The sequence below is a fragment of the Leguminivora glycinivorella genome, chromosome 3 (assembly GCF_023078275.1).
Source record: "Leguminivora glycinivorella isolate SPB_JAAS2020 chromosome 3, LegGlyc_1.1, whole genome shotgun sequence".
Taxonomy (NCBI): Eukaryota; Metazoa; Arthropoda; class Insecta; order Lepidoptera; family Tortricidae; genus Leguminivora; species Leguminivora glycinivorella.
Genome location: NC_062973.1, coordinates 8,250,566 through 8,274,634, shown reverse-complemented (window position 1 = coordinate 8,274,634; position 24,069 = coordinate 8,250,566). Strand labels below are relative to the sequence as shown.

Below are 24,069 nucleotides of genomic sequence, written 5' to 3'. Positions count from 1 at the left end.
TAATGTTTTGTAATACCTATTTATCGATATTTAAACGACAACGAATAACAAACATACAATAAATAAATTTGTAGTTGAATTTACACAACTTACACTGAAACTGCTGAGAAAAGAAAAACAAAAGACGCGCGAAAAGGTATATTTTTCACAACCGGCCAGCGTAGCGGACTGATCCATCCAGCCACGATTTTGGCCGCTGTACACATATGGCCAACGGTTCCACCAACCCTTTGAGCAGCCCCTTGGCCAAGATAAGAGTCGCTGTTTACACATTGGCGAACCAATCACTTGGCATTGGCTCTTCATGAAAGATGGACGTGGAATGGAAAAGTCTAGGAAATTCTAGATCATAGACGTTGACAGAAAAATTTGATTAAAAAATAATAACCCCGTTGGCTAATCTTCGCTGGACTCAGGTGTTCTTGATGGTGGTAAATGATAAGCGGACTGAGCTGGTTTACTCCGAATTATGAGAAAGAACAAAGAAAGTGATACAGTGAATTGTCGTTGGAAAGCTCAAAGCTGTCAAATTTGAATTTAAATTGTAAACATTGCCATAGGTGAAATTAATGAAATATGAATAAACAGATTTTGACTTAAGATTAAATGTATACAATGCACTGAATATTTATTTAAAAATATGCAATTTTAATATATTTGATTGAAACATTATTAAATTAAAATTTGAATATTAGAAACATTTGAATAATTATTTAATTTTCTGAACATGCTCCCGCCTTGGAGTCTATGACTTCAATAATGTGTTGACAGGGAGAGGGTAGATGATGTTGAGAACCCGTGCGTTGCCGTCGCTGCCATGGATACCTCCCGAAGTGTAGCTGCTGCGAACCGGTGAAGTTTGAGGGCTGCAATCTGTGCATGTGCATGAAAATATGTGAGTCGGTAATATTTGTATATTACGATGTATACTTGGTGACGACGAACCATGGAACTGAGCAACCCTGAACCATCAAGGATGTGATCGTAGACGGGGTTGCTCGGTCTTCCCACCACACGATCGGGGTTGTGTTTGTGAACAATATGTGAAAACGCCACTGAAGTACTCTGAAATGAGGTACCCTGAACTGAAGGCGACTCATCTAACTGTATGGGTTGCTCGTCAGGATCAGCTTTCGGAAACTGCTCCTCACAAGCGTTTTGTTCTGGCGTTAAACTGTGCCTGGGAACAATTGAATCTGTGGGAGTTTCAGGTGCAGATGTGCGTACCTGTGTATGAAATATAGATTATGTATTTTGTCATCTACATTATTTTTCAAAGTCTGAGTCGACACTTTGATAGTAGAACCAGGCTTTGAATATCTTTGAATCAATACTTGTGCAGACGACATGCTTGCAAAGTAGGCATCTTCAAAGAGAGCTTGCTCCTCTCCGATATCCCCTTCGACTGTTAACTCAGACAATATCCCAATATCTGTCTGTATTGAATTGAATTCGTCATAAATATGTCCTATCCTATCAAACCGTAGCTTTAATTCAGCAAGCTGTAAATCGCTTAACTGTGGCTCGGCTGCCAAATGTGAAGTAAATTGCTGAAAGGCCGTAAGTTTGCCTCTAATAACCTCACGCTTGTGATTAAGTTTGTGTAAATTTTGGTCAAAAAACATTGTAACATAATAAATTAATTGAATTGCCTAAGTATATAAATTTAATTTAAATGTCATGAATACAATTTGCTATTACAAATGCTCAGGCGCTCAAACTTGTATGCAACGCAACGCTGATATGAGATGCACGTATGGTTATGTAATCACTTAATGAGTTTGTTTACACTTACACCTTACCGGCAATCTGCAGTTAGATATAAAAATTGACTCAATAACGTGTTCGCGTGAGATTATTAGTGTTTAAAATGAAAATTAGGATAGTGAATTATTGAAATGAATGTGTGATTAATGTATAAAAGTTAGGTATGAAGTTAAAAGTGTATTTGTGAATTTAAATGTTATGTATTGCTACGGAATGTGTTGAAAGGTTAGGACATGCCTACAAAAATGAATATCGCTTGTGAATAAATGTGTATATCTACTGTGTACTGACCAAATTATGGCAATGAAGACAATGAATTTACTTTTTGCACTTAAAGGAATAGCAGTGAATATGAATGTGTTTGGAATAAAAATGTATGGACGGTGCAGTCGCAAAAAAACATAGGAATGTGAATTGAATAGAAGGACAAGGAACGATCTCACTATTTCGTGCTTCCTCCTTCTGCGCTGACTGCTCCTGGATCTGAATCTGGATGGTTGAATCTGGCTGATACCGTTGCTCTCCACTGAATTGCTCCTGGATCGGTCTGGTTGGTGCTGGATGGGGCTGGATTCCGTAACTGTCCTGGTTACGGTGAATTCCCACTGTAGTGGGATGCTCCGTGTGTCCGGTGAATGCTGAGCGTGAATTCACTCGTCGCTCCTGACTGATGGGACGCGATGAGTGGCAGCTCCGGAACTGGCACGTAGCTGGATGTGCCCTACGCCAACTTGGATGACCCACGGCTTCGCTGATGAAAGTCCGTAGAATTGATGGAGCTCGACTCGGCGCCACAGCCTTGTCTTCTTACAATTCGGAGGCTTCGTAAGGACCCTGGCTACCAAATTACATGGATGTGGATTCCAAATTGTATAAATGTGAATAAATATGAGAAGAACAAAGAAAGTGGTACAGTGTCGTTGGAAAGCGGAACAACGAACAGTAACAACAAGTTTTTGAAAGCTCAAAGCTGTCAAATTTGAATTTAAATTGTAAACATTGCCATAGGTGAAATTAATGAAATATGAATAAACAGATTTTGACTTAAGATTAAATGTATACAATGCACTGAATATTTATTTAAAAATATGCAATTTTAATATATTTGATTGAAACATTATTAAATTAAAATTTGAATATTAGAAACATTTGAATAATTATTTAATTTTCTGAACACCGTAGTAAAATTAAATTATTTGAAATATTAACAATTTTTTGAATATTATGATAAGAACATTTATCTTTTTTAGGAAATACATTAAACATTTGCAAGGTTATTTTATTTCCTAAAATCTACACTATTATTGACATAGATAAACTTATTATTTTCGTAAATATTTCACTACCGTCCTCTCTGACGGCTGACGACCAACTGAATGAAGCGCCAACGTGTAAACGCAGTTGGCCATTGGCGCCAAGATCCTTTGATGGCCCCTGTACACATATGGCCAACGGTTTCACCAACCCCCTTGGCCAAGCGTGTAGAGGGCTACTTGGCCGTAAGTTGGCAGTTGGCGCTTCGCTTGCGCTTGCCGGCCAACCGATTGGTGTCGGTTTTTTGTCCACACATCAAAGGATCTTGGCGCCAATGGCCAACTGCGTTTACACGTTGGCGCTTCATTCAGTTGGTCGTCAGCCGTCAGAGAGGACAGTAGTGAAATATTTACGAAAATAATAAGTGTATCTATGCCAATAATAGTGTAGATTTTAGGAAATAAAATAACCTTGCAAATGTTTAATGTATTTCCTAAAAAGATAAATGTTCTTATCAGAATATTTAAAAAATTGTTAATATATCAAATAATTTAATTTTACTACGGGGTTATTATTTTTTAATCAAATTTAACCGTTGGCCCCATGTGTACAGCGGCCATTAGGCCAGCCACGCACAGTCTCAAAACTCATAATCTCAAAAAAAAACAGTTGTATACAATCTGAAAATTCACAATCTTTAAAAAATAATAGGGTGTGTGGTTTGTGTGTGGACAGTTGCGAAATTGTATGGAAACCCGTGCCCTCGATCTGATTTTTATAAGATTATGAATTTTAAGACTGTCTGTTGCCGGCCTCATATGGCAAACAGTGGTTTGTTTGAGTATTTTGTTTGTTTAGAGCAAGAAAAAAAATCTCTATCTCGCTCTCACTTACCTGATAACATCTCAAGGTCGTGGTACGGAGCGGTCGTCTATTTTACTTAAAATATATCCAGAAGAAGCGTTAAAAAAAACAAAAACTATAGACGGTCAAGCAAATCTTGTACCGCGAAATTCAAATTTTCTATGGGACGAACGAACTAACCTTCCCTTCGCCCCTAAATACAAATTTGCCACCATTTTTAGTGACAACACTTGCTTGCGCGTCTTTGTCTATTATCGCCATTAATCGAGAAAAAACTACTTATTCAATATTCTGTAATGTAATAGTTAAGTTTAGGAAAATGGTTTCAACTTCGTTATAGCCTAGGCTACGCTGTATTATTCTAAGAAGGGCATTGCACGAGTCACGACCCGAGGTATAGATAGGTAAGATCTTACAACCAATCCACACGACGCGTATCCGCCACACTATGTTAATAATTCGGGAGTTAATTAAATTGTGTAGCCGAGGGAAATAATTAGTAGTTACAATTGAATCAGATTCACTCACCTACACCGCGGGAGTATAATTTCGTAACTAAAGTTGGTACTAAGAGACAGGGTTAATATAGGCTTTATACTTCTTTCTCTTCTCCTGGCATATTTTTTGTTTTATTTGTATTGATGATACAATTTCATTTCAGTACTTAGGTACTGCTTTAGATTGGTGCGACTACGAGGAAAGAGAGAGGGATATGTTAGTTTATACTACCTCCAAACCTTCAAGAAAAGTACAAACCTTCGAAAGAAAAGTACGGGGAAACATAATCGGTACGCTTCTCTCACACTTAAACGCCGGCAACGCACGCACAACTTGTTGAAAGCGGGTAAGCACGGTCGCGTGATTCGCGATAAGCCATGGCCATATGACGCCACCGAGCTTGACCGCCGGGTGTCCATGAGGACCGTAAGTCATCGCTTACCATCGAGATTCATGAGGTTATTTATGCCTCCTAATAAAGTAGCCCTCTACGCGAAAACGACTAGCGACATCTGTAGCTTGCGGCGCGGACTAAAACAACGTTAATTTAACCTCAGTTCGGCCTTCCGCGGCGCTTTCAGCGCTTATATTGGCTTGACGCGCGATTTAAGATCTTGGCAAATCAATGTTGTTTTGTGCAGTCGCTCCAATATAACTGATAGTCGCTATCAATTATATCGGAGCGGTCAAGGTGTTCACAAATATCTGAACACGGCTCGATTGTCAAGGCAATTCAATTACAACTATGTATTACAATAACAATAGTTTTTTTTGTGATCTTAGTTAAAAAAAATGTGATGAGTCTTGTCTGTTAATAAGTCACTGATAACATTGAATGTAAAAGGTTATCTACGTATACGATCATTCTAATTTCTATTATCAATATCACACAGTATCTAAGTATACTCAGTCAATCTGTGTAAGAATGTCCTATAATATTTATTTATTTATACCTAGGTCATTTAACTAGGGCAGTAGAAGTCGTCATGACATAGTGGTTAGACCATAATGCCATATAAATATTGTTATAAATAAAAATAATCATGTAAAATGTATCTCAGCCTATTCATACTTTAAGAATTATTTTACCTATAGTATCTACCTAATGTAACGCAAATGCTTTGAGAATTTACGTAATTTATTTAGAAATGGTTCAGAATGATAACTACAATTGAGTGGTGGCAGCTATCCAGCTATTTACCTAACAAAAATGTATAAATCTACTTGACAAAGTGGTCCAGCAGAATTTTTTTTATTTATATTTATTTATTTATTATTTTTATATAGATTTTCTTTTCTTTTAATATGGATTTTTATTATTGATTTTCTTCTGTAGACCCCTTCTGGGTAAAAGCCTCCTCCAGCTGTTTCCATTTTATTTTATCTTTTGCCATGCTTTGCCATTCCTTGCCTGCAGTAGCCACAATGTCATCCTGCCACCTGGATAGTGGATGTCCTCTCTTTCTTGATCCATGTGGTCCTTTCTACTTTGTAACCTTTCCTGTCCACCTGTCATCGTTTAGTAGAAAATTACCACTTCTTTATTGACCTACTGAGATAAGTGGTAGGCCTATTATTTTCATCTTATTATTATTTGTCACAAACATCAAGAGGATAGATTAAAATATTTATTAATAACACTAGAGAGAACCTCATTTATTCATAAAATTAAATACACCATTGTGCCGATGTTACTTTACAAATGCTTATGTTCATGACTCTCAGATCAAAATGCCGTCACTCTCTGTGCACAAGCACGTAGATTGCTAGACACGCCAACACTGCAAACTGGAAAAAAGAAAACATAATTTTTAACACAAACTGACATACGTAGCATGCAAGGATCCTCCCAAGTAAAGAAATTGTCATCTCATGTGACCACCAGTTTAAACAAGGAAAAGATGCAACTGATCCTATCATGTTTTCTATACAGGTAATGTTAATAGCTATGTTAAAAGCTACTTAGTAGTTTCATTGTGTGAATATATGCAAATGTAAATATATTTCTAGTTGGTTATGCCAAGATTCAATTTGAAAGCCACCCCCTTAATATGCAAGAATAATTCCTGTCCACACACATAATATATTAAACTATATTTATTGCAGCTAATAATGGTTTAATATCTACATGTTTTTCCTTCTTGGCAACCAATAAACTGTTGCCTTATGTCTGATTATAAAACTCGTCACTTTATTAAAATTTCTCACCTTAAACTTAGGATATTCATTCATATAAATTGTGACCATTCCAACATAGGGCAGAAATCCTCTTGCACGACCCACTACATCTTTTTTCGTAAGCCATAGCTGACCCTGGGCGTACAGACCTCGGTCATCCACACTATTGTTGTCACCTTTGGTTAAAAATTTAACAGTGCCATTGCTCCTGGAACAATATCAAAATAGTTTTAGTTAGCACTGAACTATTTTTCAACTTTTCAAAGTTGTTTTTTATTATTAATGAAAAACAACAGGTAAATTGGTTTTCCTGTTTGCTTTAAAGATCTGTGGACCACAAAATTACATGGATTATTGTGTATGTAGTTATAAAAAGCGTTAGTGAAAATTCGTCACTTTACTAATCGTAGTCGTTATTAAATTTGAATAAGTATTTGAACTTTTTGACAGCAAATCAAACAAATCTTAGGAAATATTTAAAATGCACTTACTTTTCATGTAGTTTCAGTACTCTATGTACAATAGGAATATCGCGGCCCTCAACCTTAAATACGACGATTTCTCCAACACGAACCGGCTCCTCAGGGTAGTTCGTAAGGAACAACAGATCGCCTCTGTGGAAAGCGGGCTCCATACTGCCCGATAAAACTACTACGATCGGACTTTCGCTCCCTGTGACCACCATCAAACCTTTCCATATCATAAGCGCGGAAGACACTATCATACCAAAGCTCAGAACTTGGTAGATAAACTGAAAATCAATGAAAATTCACATGAATAATAGCCAACGCGCCGCTCACGTCATCTCGCAGAATTAATAAATGAAAACATACCTGTCGCTTGTTCATGCGTTTCACATCGTCAAATAAACTGTCCAACATGGTTATTTATTATTAAAATTAAGGGTTGTATTTTGTAATATGTTAAAAAGATGGTTATCCGGAATTACTTGCTAGCTATGCTATACCTTTCTCGTCGACAGAAACAACCACGTCAGAATTGTCAAAAACCACAGATAAAACATAACAAGTGGCAAGTTTATCAAACCGAGTTTGAATATTTTTTGCATTTTTAAATATGTCTTGAATATTTTTTAAGGATTTCACACACTGAATGTATTTGGATTTCACAAGGCTAGCAAAGAATACCAGACCAAATCCGTTTTAGGTTGATCATCTATTATTACGTTACGGGCTAACCAGTCTGACTTTTGTTTTGACACTTGACAATCTGCTGCTTGCTTTGCTTGCGAATCTTGTGAATTTTCATTGCATTTGCCGATATATTTAATAAACAGTTTTTATTTGGTTTTAGGTATTCATATTTTGGGGACAAGTATCGTAAGTTCAGATCAAATACATTTCTGTTAACTAAATTGCAATCAAGAGAAAATTGGTTAATGTAATAGTTGATTCCAATACACCGGTCTATTGAAATTTCATTTCATATTATTTCAGCAGAAAAATGGCTGGAGGTGAGGCCCAGACTTCGGATTACCTACAAAGAAGATGGCTAAATATACGGAAACTATTGGAAAGATCTGGTCCATTTTGTCACCCTGATTTTGAACCCTCTGCTGAAATATTGGATTTCATTATGAATTCATGCAAAATCTTAATAATAGGGGCTGGGGGTCTAGGCTGTGAATTACTAAAGGATTTAGCGTTGATGGGCTTTAAAAAAATCCATATTATTGATATGGATACAATAGAGTTGTCAAATTTGAACAGACAATTTTTGTTTAGGAAGAATGATATTGGATTATCAAAGGCTAAATGTGCTGTTGAATTTGTTAATAATCGGTGAGTCAAATTTATCTTTGCATAGCCAATCAGTCTCCTAATGAGGATGATGTCCTGTTATCCCTCGTCAGGGTCATAGAAGAGAATTCCATTGTTTATGATCCAGTCTGCTAATAAATTGCCAAAATTTCGTAGCCTGTATGTCAGGAAGAAACTTATGAAATATGATTTTGTTTCTAAAAATACTGAGACTACAATTTTTATCTTTAACACTTTCGCTACCAAGAACCCGAGAAGCGTAGCCGATTACAATGTAGCGAAAATGTCGTAGCGCCGCGTAGAGCCCGGTTTCGAAAGTGTTAAACTTGGAATATTAACTTTAAATTTAAGCTATTCCAGCCAGTACTGTAAATCAAATGTCACTATAAAATAACACTGCATATTAGCAGATTTTGTATACAGTTCGTTTTTCCAGGGTTCCAGGCTGTGAGGCCATTGCTCATCACTGTGCCATCCAGGATATGGATGAGGGTTTCTACAGGCAGTTCCACATTGTTGTCTGCGGTCTTGATTCTGTTGTGGCTAGGCGGTGGCTTAACGGCATGCTGATGTCCTTGCTTCAGTATAATGATGATGGTAATTAGACTAACAGATTATTCAAATATGGTTAAGTTATTAAGTTAAACATCTTAAACAAATGTACAGCATATTTAAGCTAAGGTCCCACATTCTGGGTATAGGCGGTATAGGCTGGGTATAGGTAATATATCATTATGCATACAGCATATAGTTATGCTTAAAAAAAAATTTCTAATAAATTGATTAACAAATATTGTAATTTTACCTGAGTAGTAAGAGAGTGAGTGCCCATTGGGTTCATTTTTCAGGAACCTTAGACCAAAGCAGCCTGATACCTCTGGTGGATGGTGGCACTGAGGGTTTCAAAGGTAATTCCCGGGTGATCCTGCCAGGCATGAGTGCCTGTATTGAGTGCACACTGGACCTCTACCCACCGCAAGTCACATTCCCGCTTTGCACCATTGCTAATACACCAAGGTAAATTGTTCTTTGACTGTTGCATGTACTCAGAACTTGAAATAACTTGTATTAAAATCTCATGTATTTGCTGCCGCATAGAGGTAGAGACAGGATTAGAAACACTCATCAAATGTCATAAACTAACTAATCTGTAACTTGACCATGAAAAAACGAAGGGGTTTGATTTTGAACTAGAAGCTACCATATGACTGTAATGAATGCAGGTTAGAAGCGTTACAATAATGGATTCCACAACCTATAATATTTATTTCAGACTACCAGAGCACTGTATAGAATATGTAAAAGTACTGCAATGGGCCAAGGAAAATCCGTGGGGCAACACCACAGCCCTCGACGGCGATGATCCGCAGCACGTTGCTTGGGTCTTGGAGAAGGCTCAGGAGAGGGCAATGAAACATGGCATTACCGGAGTAACCTATAGATTGACGCAGGGAGTGCTGAAGAATATCATACCGGCTGTGGCCAGTACGAATGCGGCTATAGCGGCAGCTTGTGCTACTGAGGTAAGTTTAGTTTGGAATTTACAAAGACCAACTATTAAAAAAAATACATTTATTTACTCAAAACTGCCAGGCGCATGCTATTTACTTCAGCGGTAATGGAGACAATTGCTTCTGTCTCCTTGCGAGTACATCAATTAACACCATATTCACTTCTCTTAATTTATGTGATTAAATGAAATATGATATTACAGTCGAGTTCATAAATATGTGTACATTTCTTCACCTTAACTCTATGTAAAAAGATGAAGAAATGTACACATATTTATGAACTCGACTGTACAAACCAGTCTTGTTTTTTTTAGGTGTTCAAACTAGCTTCGTCCTGCTGTGTGAACATGAACAACTACATGGTCCTGAATATAGCAGACGGAGTGTACTCATACACATTCAGCGCCGACCGCCGTGCGGACTGCGTGGCTTGTAGCAACGCGACTAGAACTATGGAGCTGGAGGGCCAGGCTACCTTGCAGACTATACTCACGCAACTGCAAGAGGACCCCAAGTATCTGATGAAGAGCCCAGGTCAGTCTATGGCTGGTTTTAGTGTCATTTGGACCGACCGCTTGGAGCGATCCGCACTGGACGAATTGTATTGACTTCAGGGAGCGTTTTAGAGTGGCGCGGATCGCTACGCGCGGACGGTTCGCTAGACACTAAGACCAGCCTATGTTTTTCCTAACATAAACTCTTAAAAGACATAGACGTATGTGTGGCATATAGCAGCCTACTACAACCGTGGAAATGGAACCCAGCCTTCCTTGCTCCATCCATAGGGCTCAAGAACATGAAGAGCTGCGTAGCCGAATGGCTGCAGAGAACCTCCTATAGAGTGGCAGTCTTGTCATATTTGGTTCGCGATACGAGGGCGAGGAGCGGGCGGGGAATGTGTTAAGCGCGCTGTGATTGGCCGAAGGACGGCGGGCAGTCGCGCCTGCGTGCGTAGACCGTAAGTGGCCAATGTTGCATGCCGGCTCTGAATAAATTATAAAAACGCTCTGTTTTTAAATTTGACTTGAAACTTTAAGGCATCAAAATACCATTTTCCAATTTTTTTGTGCGAAAAAACGCGCGCTCTGTTACTTGGTCGATATGATCGGGCACGGCGAGCGCCCGCGCTTATATATCAAATCTATCGAGTCGTCTTGTAATAGATGTCTATAGGGGTTGGTCTGTGGGCACAAACGCTCACGAAACGAAACGCTCGTAGATATCTATCTCTATCGCTCTTGCGTATTGGCGCGAATGAGCCAGACTACCTTTCGCGGCGTTTCGTTTTCGTCGTAGAAATGCCGTTCGGCTACGGAACCTGGTCGGTTAATTCATGTTGTACCTACAGGTTCTCTACAATTCTCAAAGTTACAAAACTATTTACAAACTTTATCTCTCTCTTTCTTTTGTCTCTTTAAAGCAAGAGTAAATTGGTATCTTATAGGTAAGCGTGCTCCACCGTAGACCGCATCATCACTTACCATCAGGTGTGATCGTGGTCAAACATCTACCTATTCATAGTAAAAAAAAAAACCTAAAAAATTCATTTATTGCCTTGTACTTTAATGCTATCGACGGCTCCGCGTCCGTTTTAAAATTTCGTTTCGTTATTATAAGGTAAAGAGAACTCATATTCCTCTTTGAACCTTATTTCCAGGTGATAATGTTTAATTTTGCTTTTCACTTAATAATCTTACAAAGAGTTAATAATATTTCTTTCGATTTTCAGGTATTACCACTATTATCAATGGACGCAATAAAACTCTGTACATGTCTTCAATCAAAAGCATAGAAGAGAGAACTAGGGACAACCTGAAGAAGAAGATAACTGATTTAGGATTGTTCAATGGTGCTGAAATACTGGTGGCAGATGTCACTACACCTAACACGATCACGATCAAGTTGAAATTTACTAATAATCTAGATGTTGAGATGGCCTAGTGTATGTGTAACGAATAAACATGCTTTCTCATATGGATTGACTTTCTTTTAATCTTGAACGCTGAAATGGAGAGTCAGTTACTGGGTTATCCATAGGAACAACGTTTATGGGTTGAAAAGTGGTTTTGATAAAAAAACCGGCCAAGAGCGTGTCGGGCCACGCTCAGTGTAGGGTTCCGTAGTTTTCCGTATTTTTCTCAAAAACTACTGAACCTATCAAGTTCAAAACAATTTTCCTAGAAAATCTTTATAAAGTTCTACTTTTGTGATTTTTTTCATATTTTTTAAACATATGGTTCAAAAGTTAGAGGGGGGGGGGACGCACTTTTTTTCCTTTAGGAGCGATTATTTCCGAAAATATTAATATTATCAAAAAATGATCTTAGTAAACCCTTATTCATTTTTAAATAAGTACCTATCCAACAATATATCACACGTTGGGGTTGGAATGAAAAAAAAAATCATCCACCACTTTACATGTAGGGGGGTACCCTAATAAAACATTTTTTCCATTTTTTATTTTTGCACTTTGATGGCGTGATTGATATACATATTGGTACCAAATTTCAGCTTTCTAGTGCTTACGGTTACTGAGATTATCCGCGGACGGACGGACGGACGGACAGACAGACATGGCGAAACTATAAGGGTAAGTTGACTACGGAACCCTAAAAAGATAACAATAAAGTGGAATATAGAGGGACTCACAGTAAAAGTATAGTCTAGAACCATCATCATCATCCTCCTTGCGCTATCCCGACATTTGCCATGACTAATGGGAGCCTGGGGTCCGCTTTTTTGACTACTAATCCCAAGATTTGACGTAGGCACTAGTTTTACGAAAGCGACGGCCATCTGACCTTCCAACCCGAAGGGTAACTAGACAATGTTTTCCTTCACCGAAAAGCGACTGGCAAATATATTTCGCACATACGTTCCGAAAAACTCATGGGTACGAGACGGAGTTCGAAAGCGCGACCTCCGGATCGAAAGTCGCACGCTCGCTAGGCCTGGTGGCCTTTTTAATATATAGTCCAGAATCAGGACTAACCCTAGCACCCGAAAGATCGGGTTACAGACAAATAATTGAAATAATTATAGCAAATTCTTAGTTTTCTGAATCTTACTGGCTGACAAGGAGTTTTTGCCTGACTATATTGCGGTCCCCGGCATTGTGCGCAAGCACCATTCACGACTGTCGGCTTACGTTAATTTCGTTCATAGGGATAATGTGACTGTTTATCATAAATATGATAATACTTTCAATTATGAAAATTTACAAGATAATGAATTTGTGACGACTTTTCACGAAAGGAAAAGTAAATAACGTAAAATCCTTGCGTCTGGGGTAATTTACAATTTAAAAAAAAACATAATGCAACATGGCGTCTCACTGAAATGTCAAATCTGTCTAATTTGACATGAGTCGTGTGTGCGACGCGATTCATTATTTGCAATCTAATAAATTAATTAAGCCAGTATAAGTGAAATAGTCATCGTAGAATAGTGTTGTTATTATTTTTAAGCCTAAGACCCAATAATTCGCCAATATGCCGCGTATCATGATAAAAGGCGGCGTTTGGCGCAACACCGAGGTTTGTTTAATTTCTCTAATTCTTCGTGTTATCATTACTTCTTGTGCTTATACAGAACGGATTTAAAGAGTGAGATTTTATTTTAGGATGAAATCCTGAAAGCGGCTGTTATGAAATATGGCAAAAACCAGTGGTCTCGTATCGCTTCGCTGCTTCACCGCAAGTCAGCCAAACAGTGCAAGGCCCGTTGGTACGAATGGCTGGACCCGAGCATCAAGAAGACGGAATGGTCTCGCGAGGAGGACGAGAAGTTGCTGCACCTGGCCAAGCTGATGCCGACGCAGTGGAGGACTATTGCTCCCATCATTGGCCGTACAGCTGCTCAATGCTTGGAAAGATATGAATATTTACTGTAAGTTAATGCAGAACATCTTTTTATTATATTATACACAGTATTTAAATGTACAGGTCTTAAATGGGTGATAATAGCTGGATGCTCAATGTATATTTTTTTCTAGCGACCAAGCTCAAAAAAAGGAGGAGGGTGAAGACATGGGAGATGATCCTCGCAAGCTGAAGCCGGGAGAAATTGACCCCAACCCTGAGACTAAACCAGCCAGACCTGACCCTAAGGACATGGATGAAGACGGTGAGATATTTTGTTAGCTATTGTTTTTAAAACAGTTTACTAAAATATTTGTATTTTTTTGTGAAAACCAGAATTTTCTTATATTATCAAGAGTAGTTTCTTATATATAAAGAACAGTTTGTAGTATATTATTATTATTTTGCTAATGCAAGGCAGTTCCTGATAGTCCATTAATAATATTTTCTAGTCTGTAGGTTAGTTCTATAGGAGTTCTATAGGAGTACTTTAGTTCTATTCTCTAGTAATAGGTTCTAAAAATTTTGCAAAAATTATTTAGATATTATGACTAATAAGAACATCCAATCATGCAAAAGGAAAATCATTGCGTTCATAATTATCAGTGTCTAGAATGCCCAGTCTTCGCTAGTTATTAAAAAAGTTGTATACTAAATAACTAAACTGTTTATTTCAGAACTGGAAATGCTATCAGAGGCCCGTGCGCGTCTCGCCAACACACAAGGCAAAAAGGCTAAAAGGAAAGCCAGAGAAAAACAGTTGGAGGAAGCAAGGAGGCTTGCTGCACTGCAGAAACGGAGAGAATTAAGCGCTGCTGGTATTGCTGTGCCTATGAGGTAAATTTTACCTAGTAAACCAGCATTATCATGTAGAATCTTATGGGCCCAGTATGGGTTTAATTACCCTTCATGCAAATTCAAATCATTATTTAATGGAATGGGGTTCTTTGTTCCAGAATTACAGTTTCTTATCTTAAGAGTTTGAAATCTAAATTATTAACAGAAAATCTTAGGAAAGGCTTTGCTTGATAGATTGGTGGTAAATTTTGTAAATATCTCAAACTAATTTATTTTTTGAACAAGCTCACTAAAGCAAGATCCATCTCACAATAGTAAAGGAGACATACTAGATTTTTTATTTTTGTTCCCAACTTCAATAAAAGTAAGTTAATGTTCTGTTAATTGTCGATGGAAAAAAAAAATAGTAATATAATTATAGTTATAAATAAAAACAAATAGATAATAAGCATAAATAGTATACATGTAAATAAAGGCTATTTTTATTTATTTATTTTATTTAATGTTCTCAAGCTTTTTTAAAATTTCTTTGATTTCTAATCCAGGCGTAAGAAAAAGCGTGGCGTTGACTACAACTCAGAGATTCCGTTCGAGAAGCGGCCGGCTGCTGGTTTCTTCGATACATCAACAGAGGTTGTTGACCCCATGGCGCCCGACTTCTCGCGTCTCAGGCAACAACATCTGGACGGCGAGCTGCACTCAGAGAAGGAAGAGGTAACGCAAAACTTGAATACATATATAAAATAAAATTTCAGACATTGAGCAAAGCCCTCTTTATAACAATTTAAGCATCTTTCAATTCAATTCAATTCAAATATTTTTATTCATGTAGGCCTAGTTACAAGCTCTTATGAATAGTTCATTACATATATATTATGATCTTAATCTAACCTAATTATCAGAGCAATTTATTGTTGTAATTATTTATACTTTAATGGAAACCTTTGATAGATAAAGCTGTTCTATGTCTAGTCAGGTAATAATAGCTCTTTGATTGTGGTGTGACAAATATTCTAATAAGTTTGAAAGATAAAACTATTGTTGACTGTATTATTTTCATGTAGCAGAAAAAAACAGTTTGCAATCTGTAACCTAAGCTTGATCAACTAAGTGTGATAGTAACAAAGATTAACACTGTTTAATTTCCAGAGAGACAGACGTAAGGACAAGCAGAAGCTAAAGCAGCGCAAAGAGAATGATGTCCCGCAAGCCATGTTGCAAGGCGACCAGCCCGCGCGGAAACGCAGCAAGCTTGTACTGCCGGAGCCGCAAGTCACAGACCAGGTATGTTGTCCGACTGTACAGTTAAGTTCGTACATAAATGTGGATTTCCAGTAGAGAAGCGTTCATGCTTCATGTGCAATAAATCTTAGAGTCATTATCCTCCTATCCATTGAAAGAAGGTGAAAAAATCTTTTTCAGTACAGATGGTGTTTTTTTTATGCACTAGTGCGAGAAGTGGTTCATTATATGTCAGGTCGAAACTTCGGATGGCTATCTGTACTGAAAAACGTCGTACGATACACGTGCGAAAAGGAAATTCGTAACTTGTGTCGATTTAAAACACTCCCTTCGGTCGTGTTTTAATTTATCGCCACTCGTTTCGAAGCACTAGGTGAAATGTACTTTATATGAGTACTGCCCACACTCCGCATCATAATAGCAGTCATGCTAGGAAAAAAATCATAAGGAAAGTGTATCCAAATTCTCCCTCACTGACTGATACCTATCTTAAAGTTTTAGTACCTGGAAGATAACCGTACTTTATACACCAATTCCGAAATGCCAAGTCATAAAATGTTCTAAATCGTTATTTTTTTCGTCCCCAGGAGCTTCAGCAAGTGGTGAAACTAGGCCGTGCTTCAGAAGCGGCCCGAGAATCGGCAGGCGAAGCAGGTGCCGCCACAGATGCACTGCTAGCTGACTACGCACTGACACCAACGCCTGCTACTGCCTTGCGTACACCAATGCAGCACCAAGACAGGTAATCTATTGGAATATAAGCCTTCTACACAGATAAGTTGCATATTGCTAACAGCTGTGCGACATCTGGATCGTGTCGGATTTTTCATGCCACAAAATGAGGTTACTGTTGGTTGGAAGCAATTCTAGATATGTTCAACAGGAGAATAAACTTCAAATTTTACATGTTCCATCAACTTTTTACGATTACACGCCATCGATGTTTAAAACATCAGGTTGTGTCTTTTCGCTTAGTTAATTTCAGGTCGATTCACAAGAGCTGGCACGAATGGAACGACTGACCGAATGAAAATATAAATGTGTGTGACAGATTAACCTAGAAAATGGTGGCTCTTGACAGTTACAACTGTATACAGATGTAGTGCGAAAAGATTTGCCTTCGAATTGTTACGGAAACGTACGAATGTGTCATGCTATTTCAGTCAGTGTCAATACAAGATGTACTGACATTGACTGAACTAACATGACAAATAGGCTAGTTTCCTACTAGTCAAATCAGCTTCTTTTTAAGAACTGTCAAAACGATTTGCTAATATGGAATTACTATGAAATACTGAGGAGTGACGTCACGGTCAATTCATTTACTTTATATCTTTCTTTTTGACTTATTAAATAGAAATTATGTTTAAACATAACTATTGTCCATATTTTTCTTCTAATTATGGGGTGCTTTACTTCGTGCACTGCGTAAAATAATTTATTTTAAGTATAGGAAACTAGCCTAATACGAACGTTTTTGAAGGAAACCCTTTACGCACTACATCTACTGATTTCACTCATATAATCAAAGTTTCGTTCATTTCATTCATGCCAGCTTTCGTGAATCGACCTGTAGCTTTAGTTTAGGTAAGTAACGTGATTAATCTAATTTCCACAGGATCCTAATGGAGGCGCAGAACGTAATGGCTCTAACGCACGTGGACACGCCGCTGAAGGGCGGCCTCAACACGCCGCTGCAGCAGAGCGATTTCTCCGGCGCTCTGCCTCAGGCACAAGCACTTGCTACGCCCAACACCGTGCTGGCGACACCATTCAGGTACTTAAAAATACCCAGTTGGGTTCCTGTCGGTGAGTAAGGTTATCAGAATTTAACGAGAGTGTTGTCAACGCGCATGTGATTACCATCAGGCAGGCCGTAAATTTGTTTGCCACAGACCGAAAGAAAGACTCCATAACACAAAAAGTCATTGATTTACTACTTGTTTCTTTAAAAAGGAAAGTCCTATCCTTATGTGATGTTTGTCTAAAATATAAAGTTGGATTTGAATGAAATACTCGTATTTTATAGTTTGTGTCATTTTCGTAACAGGTCATCTCGTAGCGAAGTCTCCACGCCTGGTAGCTTCGAATAGTCCACAGATAGAGTAAACGAAATTCCAGCTCTCGCTCTCGGTCGGCGCAGTCACACACTCGTTCTCGATCCAAACCGCTCGCGCTCGCCCCTATACACCACCGCCGGACTAGTTGTGAGTTGTATTATCTTTAACTTAAGGGGTTCAATGATCAAGAGATGTAGGTAATGGATATCAACTGCAGCTGAACAGAACCAAGGTTTTTTTTAAATTCACTCCTTAGAATGTTGGTATCAGCCCATTGGAAACTTCCTAATGCGAGTGCGACATCATCTAATCGAGAACCATTCCTGTTCTACGGAGATCGGTTTATGAATGTAATTTTTCTTTCTTTCTGATTCGTTTGACATTAAAACTTCGAGCTAGATACATTGCATGCATATTATCAACAAGTGAAAGTGACCAAGGTTTTAAACAGTAATTTGCTATTTGCAGACCCCAGGATTGCGCGACAAATTGAGCATCAACCCCGAAGACAGATTGAGCGCCGGGGACACGCCGCAACAAGTCAATCAGATGCAGAAGCAGGTATGAAACTTACTCAAGTTAAACAAAGCTAGCTGTAGCGTAGCATTTTGGCAATAAATTGCGGAGCAAATTCTCCAAGAGAAACATTTCCTTCACTACACAATTATCGTAAAAGGCCTTCCCTTTTTAAGTAGCCAGCAGGCTCATGTGGTTTAAGTACGCCATTAAAATTGCTCAAATATTCTATGTTACACTTTGTTAGGAAAATAGAAAAAAAAATGTTCGAAAAAGAAACTCGAAAAGTTTGTGCAAGTGCTTTTATCTTATCTGTCTCTGCAATAATCATATGTTCTTGTAAATAAAACTCGTTCATTTCCTCCTCAGCTAAAATCATCAGTACGCAACGCGCTGCAGTCACTACCCACGCCGCGGAACGACTACGAAATCGTAGTCCCTGATCAAGATGATGAACCCATGGAGATCGAGCCAGCCGCCGCTCGTCTTGAGGACCAAGCCGATGCTGACGCCAAAATGCTGCGTGAGCAGGAAGAAATACGTGAGTTTACATAATACCAACCTACCAGTCAACACTACGAAATCGTGGTCCCTGGCCAAGATGATGAACCCATGGAGGTCGAGTCCGCCGTCGCGCGTCTTGAGCATCAAGCTGTGCTGACGCTAGGATGCTGCGCGAGCAGGAGGAAATACGTGAGTTTTGTACATAATACCAACCTAGCCGGCGTACGTACAAAGCTACGAAATAGTCGTTTTCCAATGCGGTCTCTGGATATATTACAATGTTTTTGTTCATAAACAATATCGCAGCAGTTTTCATATCATAGCAGACGCTTGCAATATTTAGGACTGATAGACAACCACTTTCGACGGCCATGTTTTGCAAATACTTCGCGATGCGAAAGGATAAGTGCATCGGCAGTAAAATAATTCCGAAAGCAGATTCGCTCCAAAGCTTTAAAGGATTCAAACGTGCTGAATATGTACAGTCAGCTGCAGAGAAAAGTAGACCCCGAGACAAATTTGTATGCGGGAGGGTCTACTTTTCTCTGCAGCTGACTGTACTATGAAAATGTGATAGATTTTTATAAGACAGACATTGTTCACTGAAAGTTTAAAGTCGTCGTTAATTTTCCCAGGGGCGGCCGCGTTCGCCCTGCGTTCCACCGCCGTGAAGCGCAGCCTGGCGCGGCCCGCCGACGTGAACGCGTCCGTCGTGCGCGCGCGCGGCGCCGCGCCGCTCACGCACCTGCAGCGCGCCGAGGAGCTGCTCAAGGCTGAGATGGTCACCATGCTACACTATGACGCTCTACACGATCCTCCACCAGGTCGGTTCCTCTAGGAATACTACGCGACCTAGCGTAACTGAAACGTCACCGGTCACCACCCGTGCATGCTCTTGAAACTAGCGCGTCCAATCATGCCTAAAGTATTCCTTTGTTAAAACGGACCCTGCAGTTTTATATTCGGTTACCTTGTGACAAAGAGGATCAAGTATTATAGAGAGTTATTGTCAAAGGAAAATATGTAAACACAGTGCATAGACTGCCATCATGCTTAAAACCTCAGGTTTGACGATTTGGCCCATATTCTTAGCTTGATATAAAGGTGTAACGCCATCTAGGCCACCATACCCTTTTCTATATGGTTCTGAGCTACGTTTTTTTCTTACGTTGTAGCTTTCGCACTACGCCCGTAAATGAGTATATTACCATACAAATAGTTCTACGGTCAGTACGGATCTTATTTTCACGGATTCGGATCGGAATTAGTGCGAAACTGTTCTAAGGGATGCATCTTGTATCAAGACATATCTCTACTGCCCGTCATACATAAATAACTGATTTAAAGGCATACGTTAAGAACCTAATCTCTCAAATCATTGTAATGTGTATGTCTGTGTGAGTAAACAACTAGCACCTTTATACAAGGAGTAATATTACGCCACAAAAACTACGGAACTTCCAAGGATTTAAAACACAATTAATGCAGATCTCTAAAACTAAAAGCCATACACATAGATAGATAGATAGATAGATAGTCATTTATTCATCACACAAGGTAATAGGTACATTTAAAATATACATTGTGTACAAAATATCTATACTACTAACAAGTGTGACTAGTCTAGAATTTAAAAATTAATAATTGCATTTCATTATTTTCACATTAACATTTCATAAAATTCACTAATGGTATACACAGTCTTGCTTAATAAAAGTTCTTTCACTTGAGCACGAAACACTGTCAGTCTTGATTCCCTTTTGAAATTTTCAGGTAATTTATTGAAAAGTTTACGACCAATTACGCCTGGCAATTTTTGTGTCATGGCGAGTTTGTGGGGACTTACACAGAGATCGTTTGGCATATTTCAGGCGTTGACAAAAAGCGAGCGGTACAACTCCAAGCGTCCCACCTTGCATACCTAGAGCAACACCCATACGAAGAGTTCACTCCTCAAGAGCTTGACGCGGCGAAAGAAGAACTGCAGAAGGAAATAGAAGTTGTACGCTCCGGTATGAGCCACGGAGACCTCAGTCTCGATGCCTACACGCAAGTGTGGGAGGAGTGCTTAGCGCAGGTGAGAACTGAACTGTTTACTATAAAGTTTAATGACAAAGGGATTGTATGAGGGAGAAATTGAAGCCAGAGTTGGAAGAGTACACTTTGGGAGTCTCTTATTCCTCTGATCAAGTCGGGGAAATCCTGAAGAAAGGCCGGGTAAGGAGCACCTTAAACCGTCGAGCGTGTATGAAAGTTACAGAAGCGGATCAAGGTATGTAACAATAAATGGAAATCCGTAGTCTCTACCTCTCTGGAAAACAGGTGTGACATGAGTTTAATGTTTCACGTTTCATTAGACTTATGTTGGCTAGGATCTAGGATATATCAATATCAGCTCAGACAGTTAAACTCGGTTGTGGAGTCACTGATCGATTGAGCATGCTTTTTGCGTGACTCTGTGAACTCCTTAATCTAAAACAGGAGTTGAAACCGGTCAATGTAAGAATAGAAGTCTAGTCTAAGGGCCCCCCCACATCTAGCGTCTCGCGAGCGTAGCGTCGGGCCAACTGTATGAAAAAAGGCGCTGCGTCGACGTCGCGTCGGCTTTGCCCACCCCCTAACCTATTTCCTGTTCCTTTTTCGTATGAAACTGTTTTACAACGACTTTTTGTTCGCAGGTTTTATTCTTACCGGGTCAGAATCGATACACTCGCGCCAATCTAGCGAGCAAGAAAGACAGACTCGAGTCGGCTGAGAAGCGACTTGAACAGAACAGGAACCACATGGCTAAGGAGGCCAAGAAGTGCTCCAAGATGGAGAAGAAACTTAGAGTACTCACAGGTAGGATTATAAAATGTATTTATATGTAACTAGCGTTTGCCCGCGACTTCGCTCGCGTTAGAAAGCGGCAAAAAGTAGCCTATGTCACTCTCCATTCCTTCAACTATCTCCACTTAAAAAATCACGTCAATACGTCGCTCCGTTTTGCCATGAAAGGCGGAAAAACAAACAGACACATACACTTTCCCATTTATAACATTAGTATGGATTAAGTTTAATAAAGCTTTAGACATGGGTAACACTTATGCTAAAGAATCGCTATTTATTTGCGTGCACTTTAAGATTGTTCGCAGATGATAATTTATTTCGATGATAATTTATTTATCAGGTAACATTATGCAATTGCAGATGATCCTCAGTATATTTTTGTATATTTATTACTTTCTCTGGCGGGCCAGCAATAGAATCTGAAACTATAAACGAACCTACAGTGTACATAGAAATCTTGTTATCTGCCTTCAGCGCTTCAATCGAAGGCAAAAGCGATTGCGCTTTTGTTATTTTTTCGATAAATCCTCATTTCCACAGGTCAGCAATGGGGAAACTTCCGAAAAAAAAATATTTGCTGATATAACAAACTTAATCTATCTGTTGTATACAGGTGGTTACCAAAGCAGAGCAGCGTCGCTCGTGAAGCAGTTCCAAGAGCTACAAGACCAGATCGAGCAGGCCAACCTGGAGCTGTCCACGTTCAAGTTCCTCGCCGAACAGGAGAAGGCGGCCATTCCCAGGAGAATAGAGGTGATTTGGAATTTATTTTCATCAATAAAGATGATCAATCGCTTATGCGCACTGCCAAGGAGTGGAATTCCTTGCCGGCGGCTATATTTCCGAGCTCAAATAACCCGGCAACCTTCAAATCAAGGGTGAACAGGCATCTTATGGGCGAGCTCACTCCATCGTAGGCCATGTCTTTGCCATTGGCTAGTGGTCAAGAGTAAGCCCATTTATAAAAAAAATCGTAAACCTTATTTAAATCACATAATGTCTTCTATCAAAGATCAGTTATGTTGTCAATTAACCTTTCGTATGCGCCTGTCAAAAAATTCTCTGTCATAATGTTGTTAAAGTTAAAACAATATGGAGCAGCATAACATAACATAGCCTTTATTTCCATGACTTAATATTAGTTTTAACAATCTGTAAATATTTCAATTTAAAAAAACGTGGTTAAACATGGCCCCTGTTTAAGGCCTCCTCCAGCTGCCTCCAATCACTTCTTTTTTGTGCCCTTTCCATCCAGTCTGTCCCCGCTATGTTTTTGATTTCATTGACCCAACGATCTTTTGGTTTTCCTGATCTCCTTTTCATACGCATACGAGAGCTCCTAAGCATACGAGAGGTTATTATCATTTTGCATAGACTCTGGCCTAGCTCACTGTACAATTTCATCCTCCTTGCGTTATCCCGGCATTTGCCACTGCTCATGGGAGCCTGGGGTCCACTTTGACAACTAATCCCAAGATTTGGCGTAGGCACTAGTTTTACGAAAGCGACTACCTTCTGACCTTCCAACCCGAAGGGTAACTAGGCCTAAGATCCATAATAGACGTACCACTTGGGCGTGAAAGTGGCGCTGATAGTTGGGTATATCAACAAATATTGCCGCATTTGTGGCCTTTATGATACTACTAGCTTTTGCCCGCGTCTTCGCTCGCATTAGAAAGAGACAAAAAGTAGCCTATGTCACTCTCCATCCCTTAACTATCTCCACTTAAAAATCACATCAATTTGTCGCTCCTTTTTGCCGTGAAAGACGGAAAAACAGACAGAGACACACACTTTTCCATTTATAATATTAGTATGGATTTCTCGTAGCCATCAGATGGTAGGTTCGTTAGAATACTATACAAAAATGTAGCAACCAAAAGGTCTTTCTCGACGAGATTAGTCGACTAGTTCCTCTTGACGGTCGGTCTATAAGCTACACCGTGGTCGTCGTTTTGAATCCGTATTACTACTGCTTGCTAAACAGTAGCCATTCACAACGCCAACTTGTTTTCCAGTCACTGACGGAAGACGTGAACCGGCAAACGGAGCGCGAGAAGCAGCTGCAGAAGCGATACGCAGAACTACAGGCCGAGATCGAAGACCTGCAGAAAAGCCGCCCGCTCAAGGACGTCGACATGCGCGAGCTGAAAGATGTTGACATGAGGGAGAGGACGCAAGAGTAGCGTGAACCAGAAAATACTAGTTTGTCCTTATAAATAGGCTTCAAATGTTTTTTTTCAATATACAAGGTGCTCGCGAGGAACCCGCATAACTTGAACCACGCGTTTCTGAGGCCAAAAAAAAAATGTTATGAATTTGAACATTTTTAGCCAAAAAAAATTTTCGTCATTGAGGCACTGGTCCCACCGCGAGCTAGTAAGCTATGAGCTATCGGCTATAAAAA

At 39.3% G+C, this 24,069-nt stretch overlaps 3 protein-coding genes across 3 annotated transcripts; 2 read left to right on the top strand and 1 right to left on the bottom strand.

The window, feature by feature from the left end:
• Window positions 1–6,014: 6,014 nt before the first annotated feature.
• LOC125224770 (signal peptidase complex catalytic subunit SEC11A) lies at window positions 6,015–7,555 on the bottom strand. Its single transcript, XM_048128221.1, has 4 exons — window positions 7,395–7,555; window positions 7,053–7,312; window positions 6,592–6,769; window positions 6,015–6,171 (listed from the first exon to the last, which is right to left on the bottom strand). Exons 1-4 carry the CDS (start codon window positions 7,440–7,442, stop codon window positions 6,121–6,123), a joined length of 537 nt encoding a protein of 178 aa, XP_047984178.1. The 5' UTR covers window positions 7,443–7,555; the 3' UTR covers window positions 6,015–6,120.
• Window positions 7,556–7,790: 235 nt separating this feature from the next.
• On the top strand, window positions 7,791–11,827 carry LOC125224684 (NEDD8-activating enzyme E1 catalytic subunit). Its single transcript, XM_048128115.1, has 7 exons — window positions 7,791–7,901; window positions 8,019–8,363; window positions 8,779–8,939; window positions 9,191–9,359; window positions 9,616–9,865; window positions 10,168–10,387; window positions 11,583–11,827. Exons 2-7 carry the CDS (start codon window positions 8,026–8,028, stop codon window positions 11,792–11,794), a joined length of 1,350 nt encoding a protein of 449 aa, XP_047984072.1. The 5' UTR covers window positions 7,791–7,901; window positions 8,019–8,025; the 3' UTR covers window positions 11,795–11,827.
• A 1,381-nt stretch (window positions 11,828–13,208) lies between these two features.
• On the top strand, window positions 13,209–24,005 carry LOC125242710 (cell division cycle 5-like protein). Its single transcript, XM_048151613.1, is given in 16 exon segments — window positions 13,209–13,389; window positions 13,476–13,741; window positions 13,848–13,978; window positions 14,391–14,550; window positions 15,057–15,225; window positions 15,661–15,795; window positions 16,341–16,495; window positions 17,372–17,530; window positions 17,804–17,879; window positions 18,282–18,374; window positions 18,699–18,870; window positions 19,469–19,657; window positions 20,705–20,910; window positions 21,512–21,674; window positions 22,276–22,415; window positions 23,681–24,005. Coding segments are annotated over 16 exon segments (2,427 nt in total). The 5' UTR covers window positions 13,209–13,344; the 3' UTR covers window positions 23,849–24,005.
• Window positions 24,006–24,069: the final 64 nt, after the last annotated feature.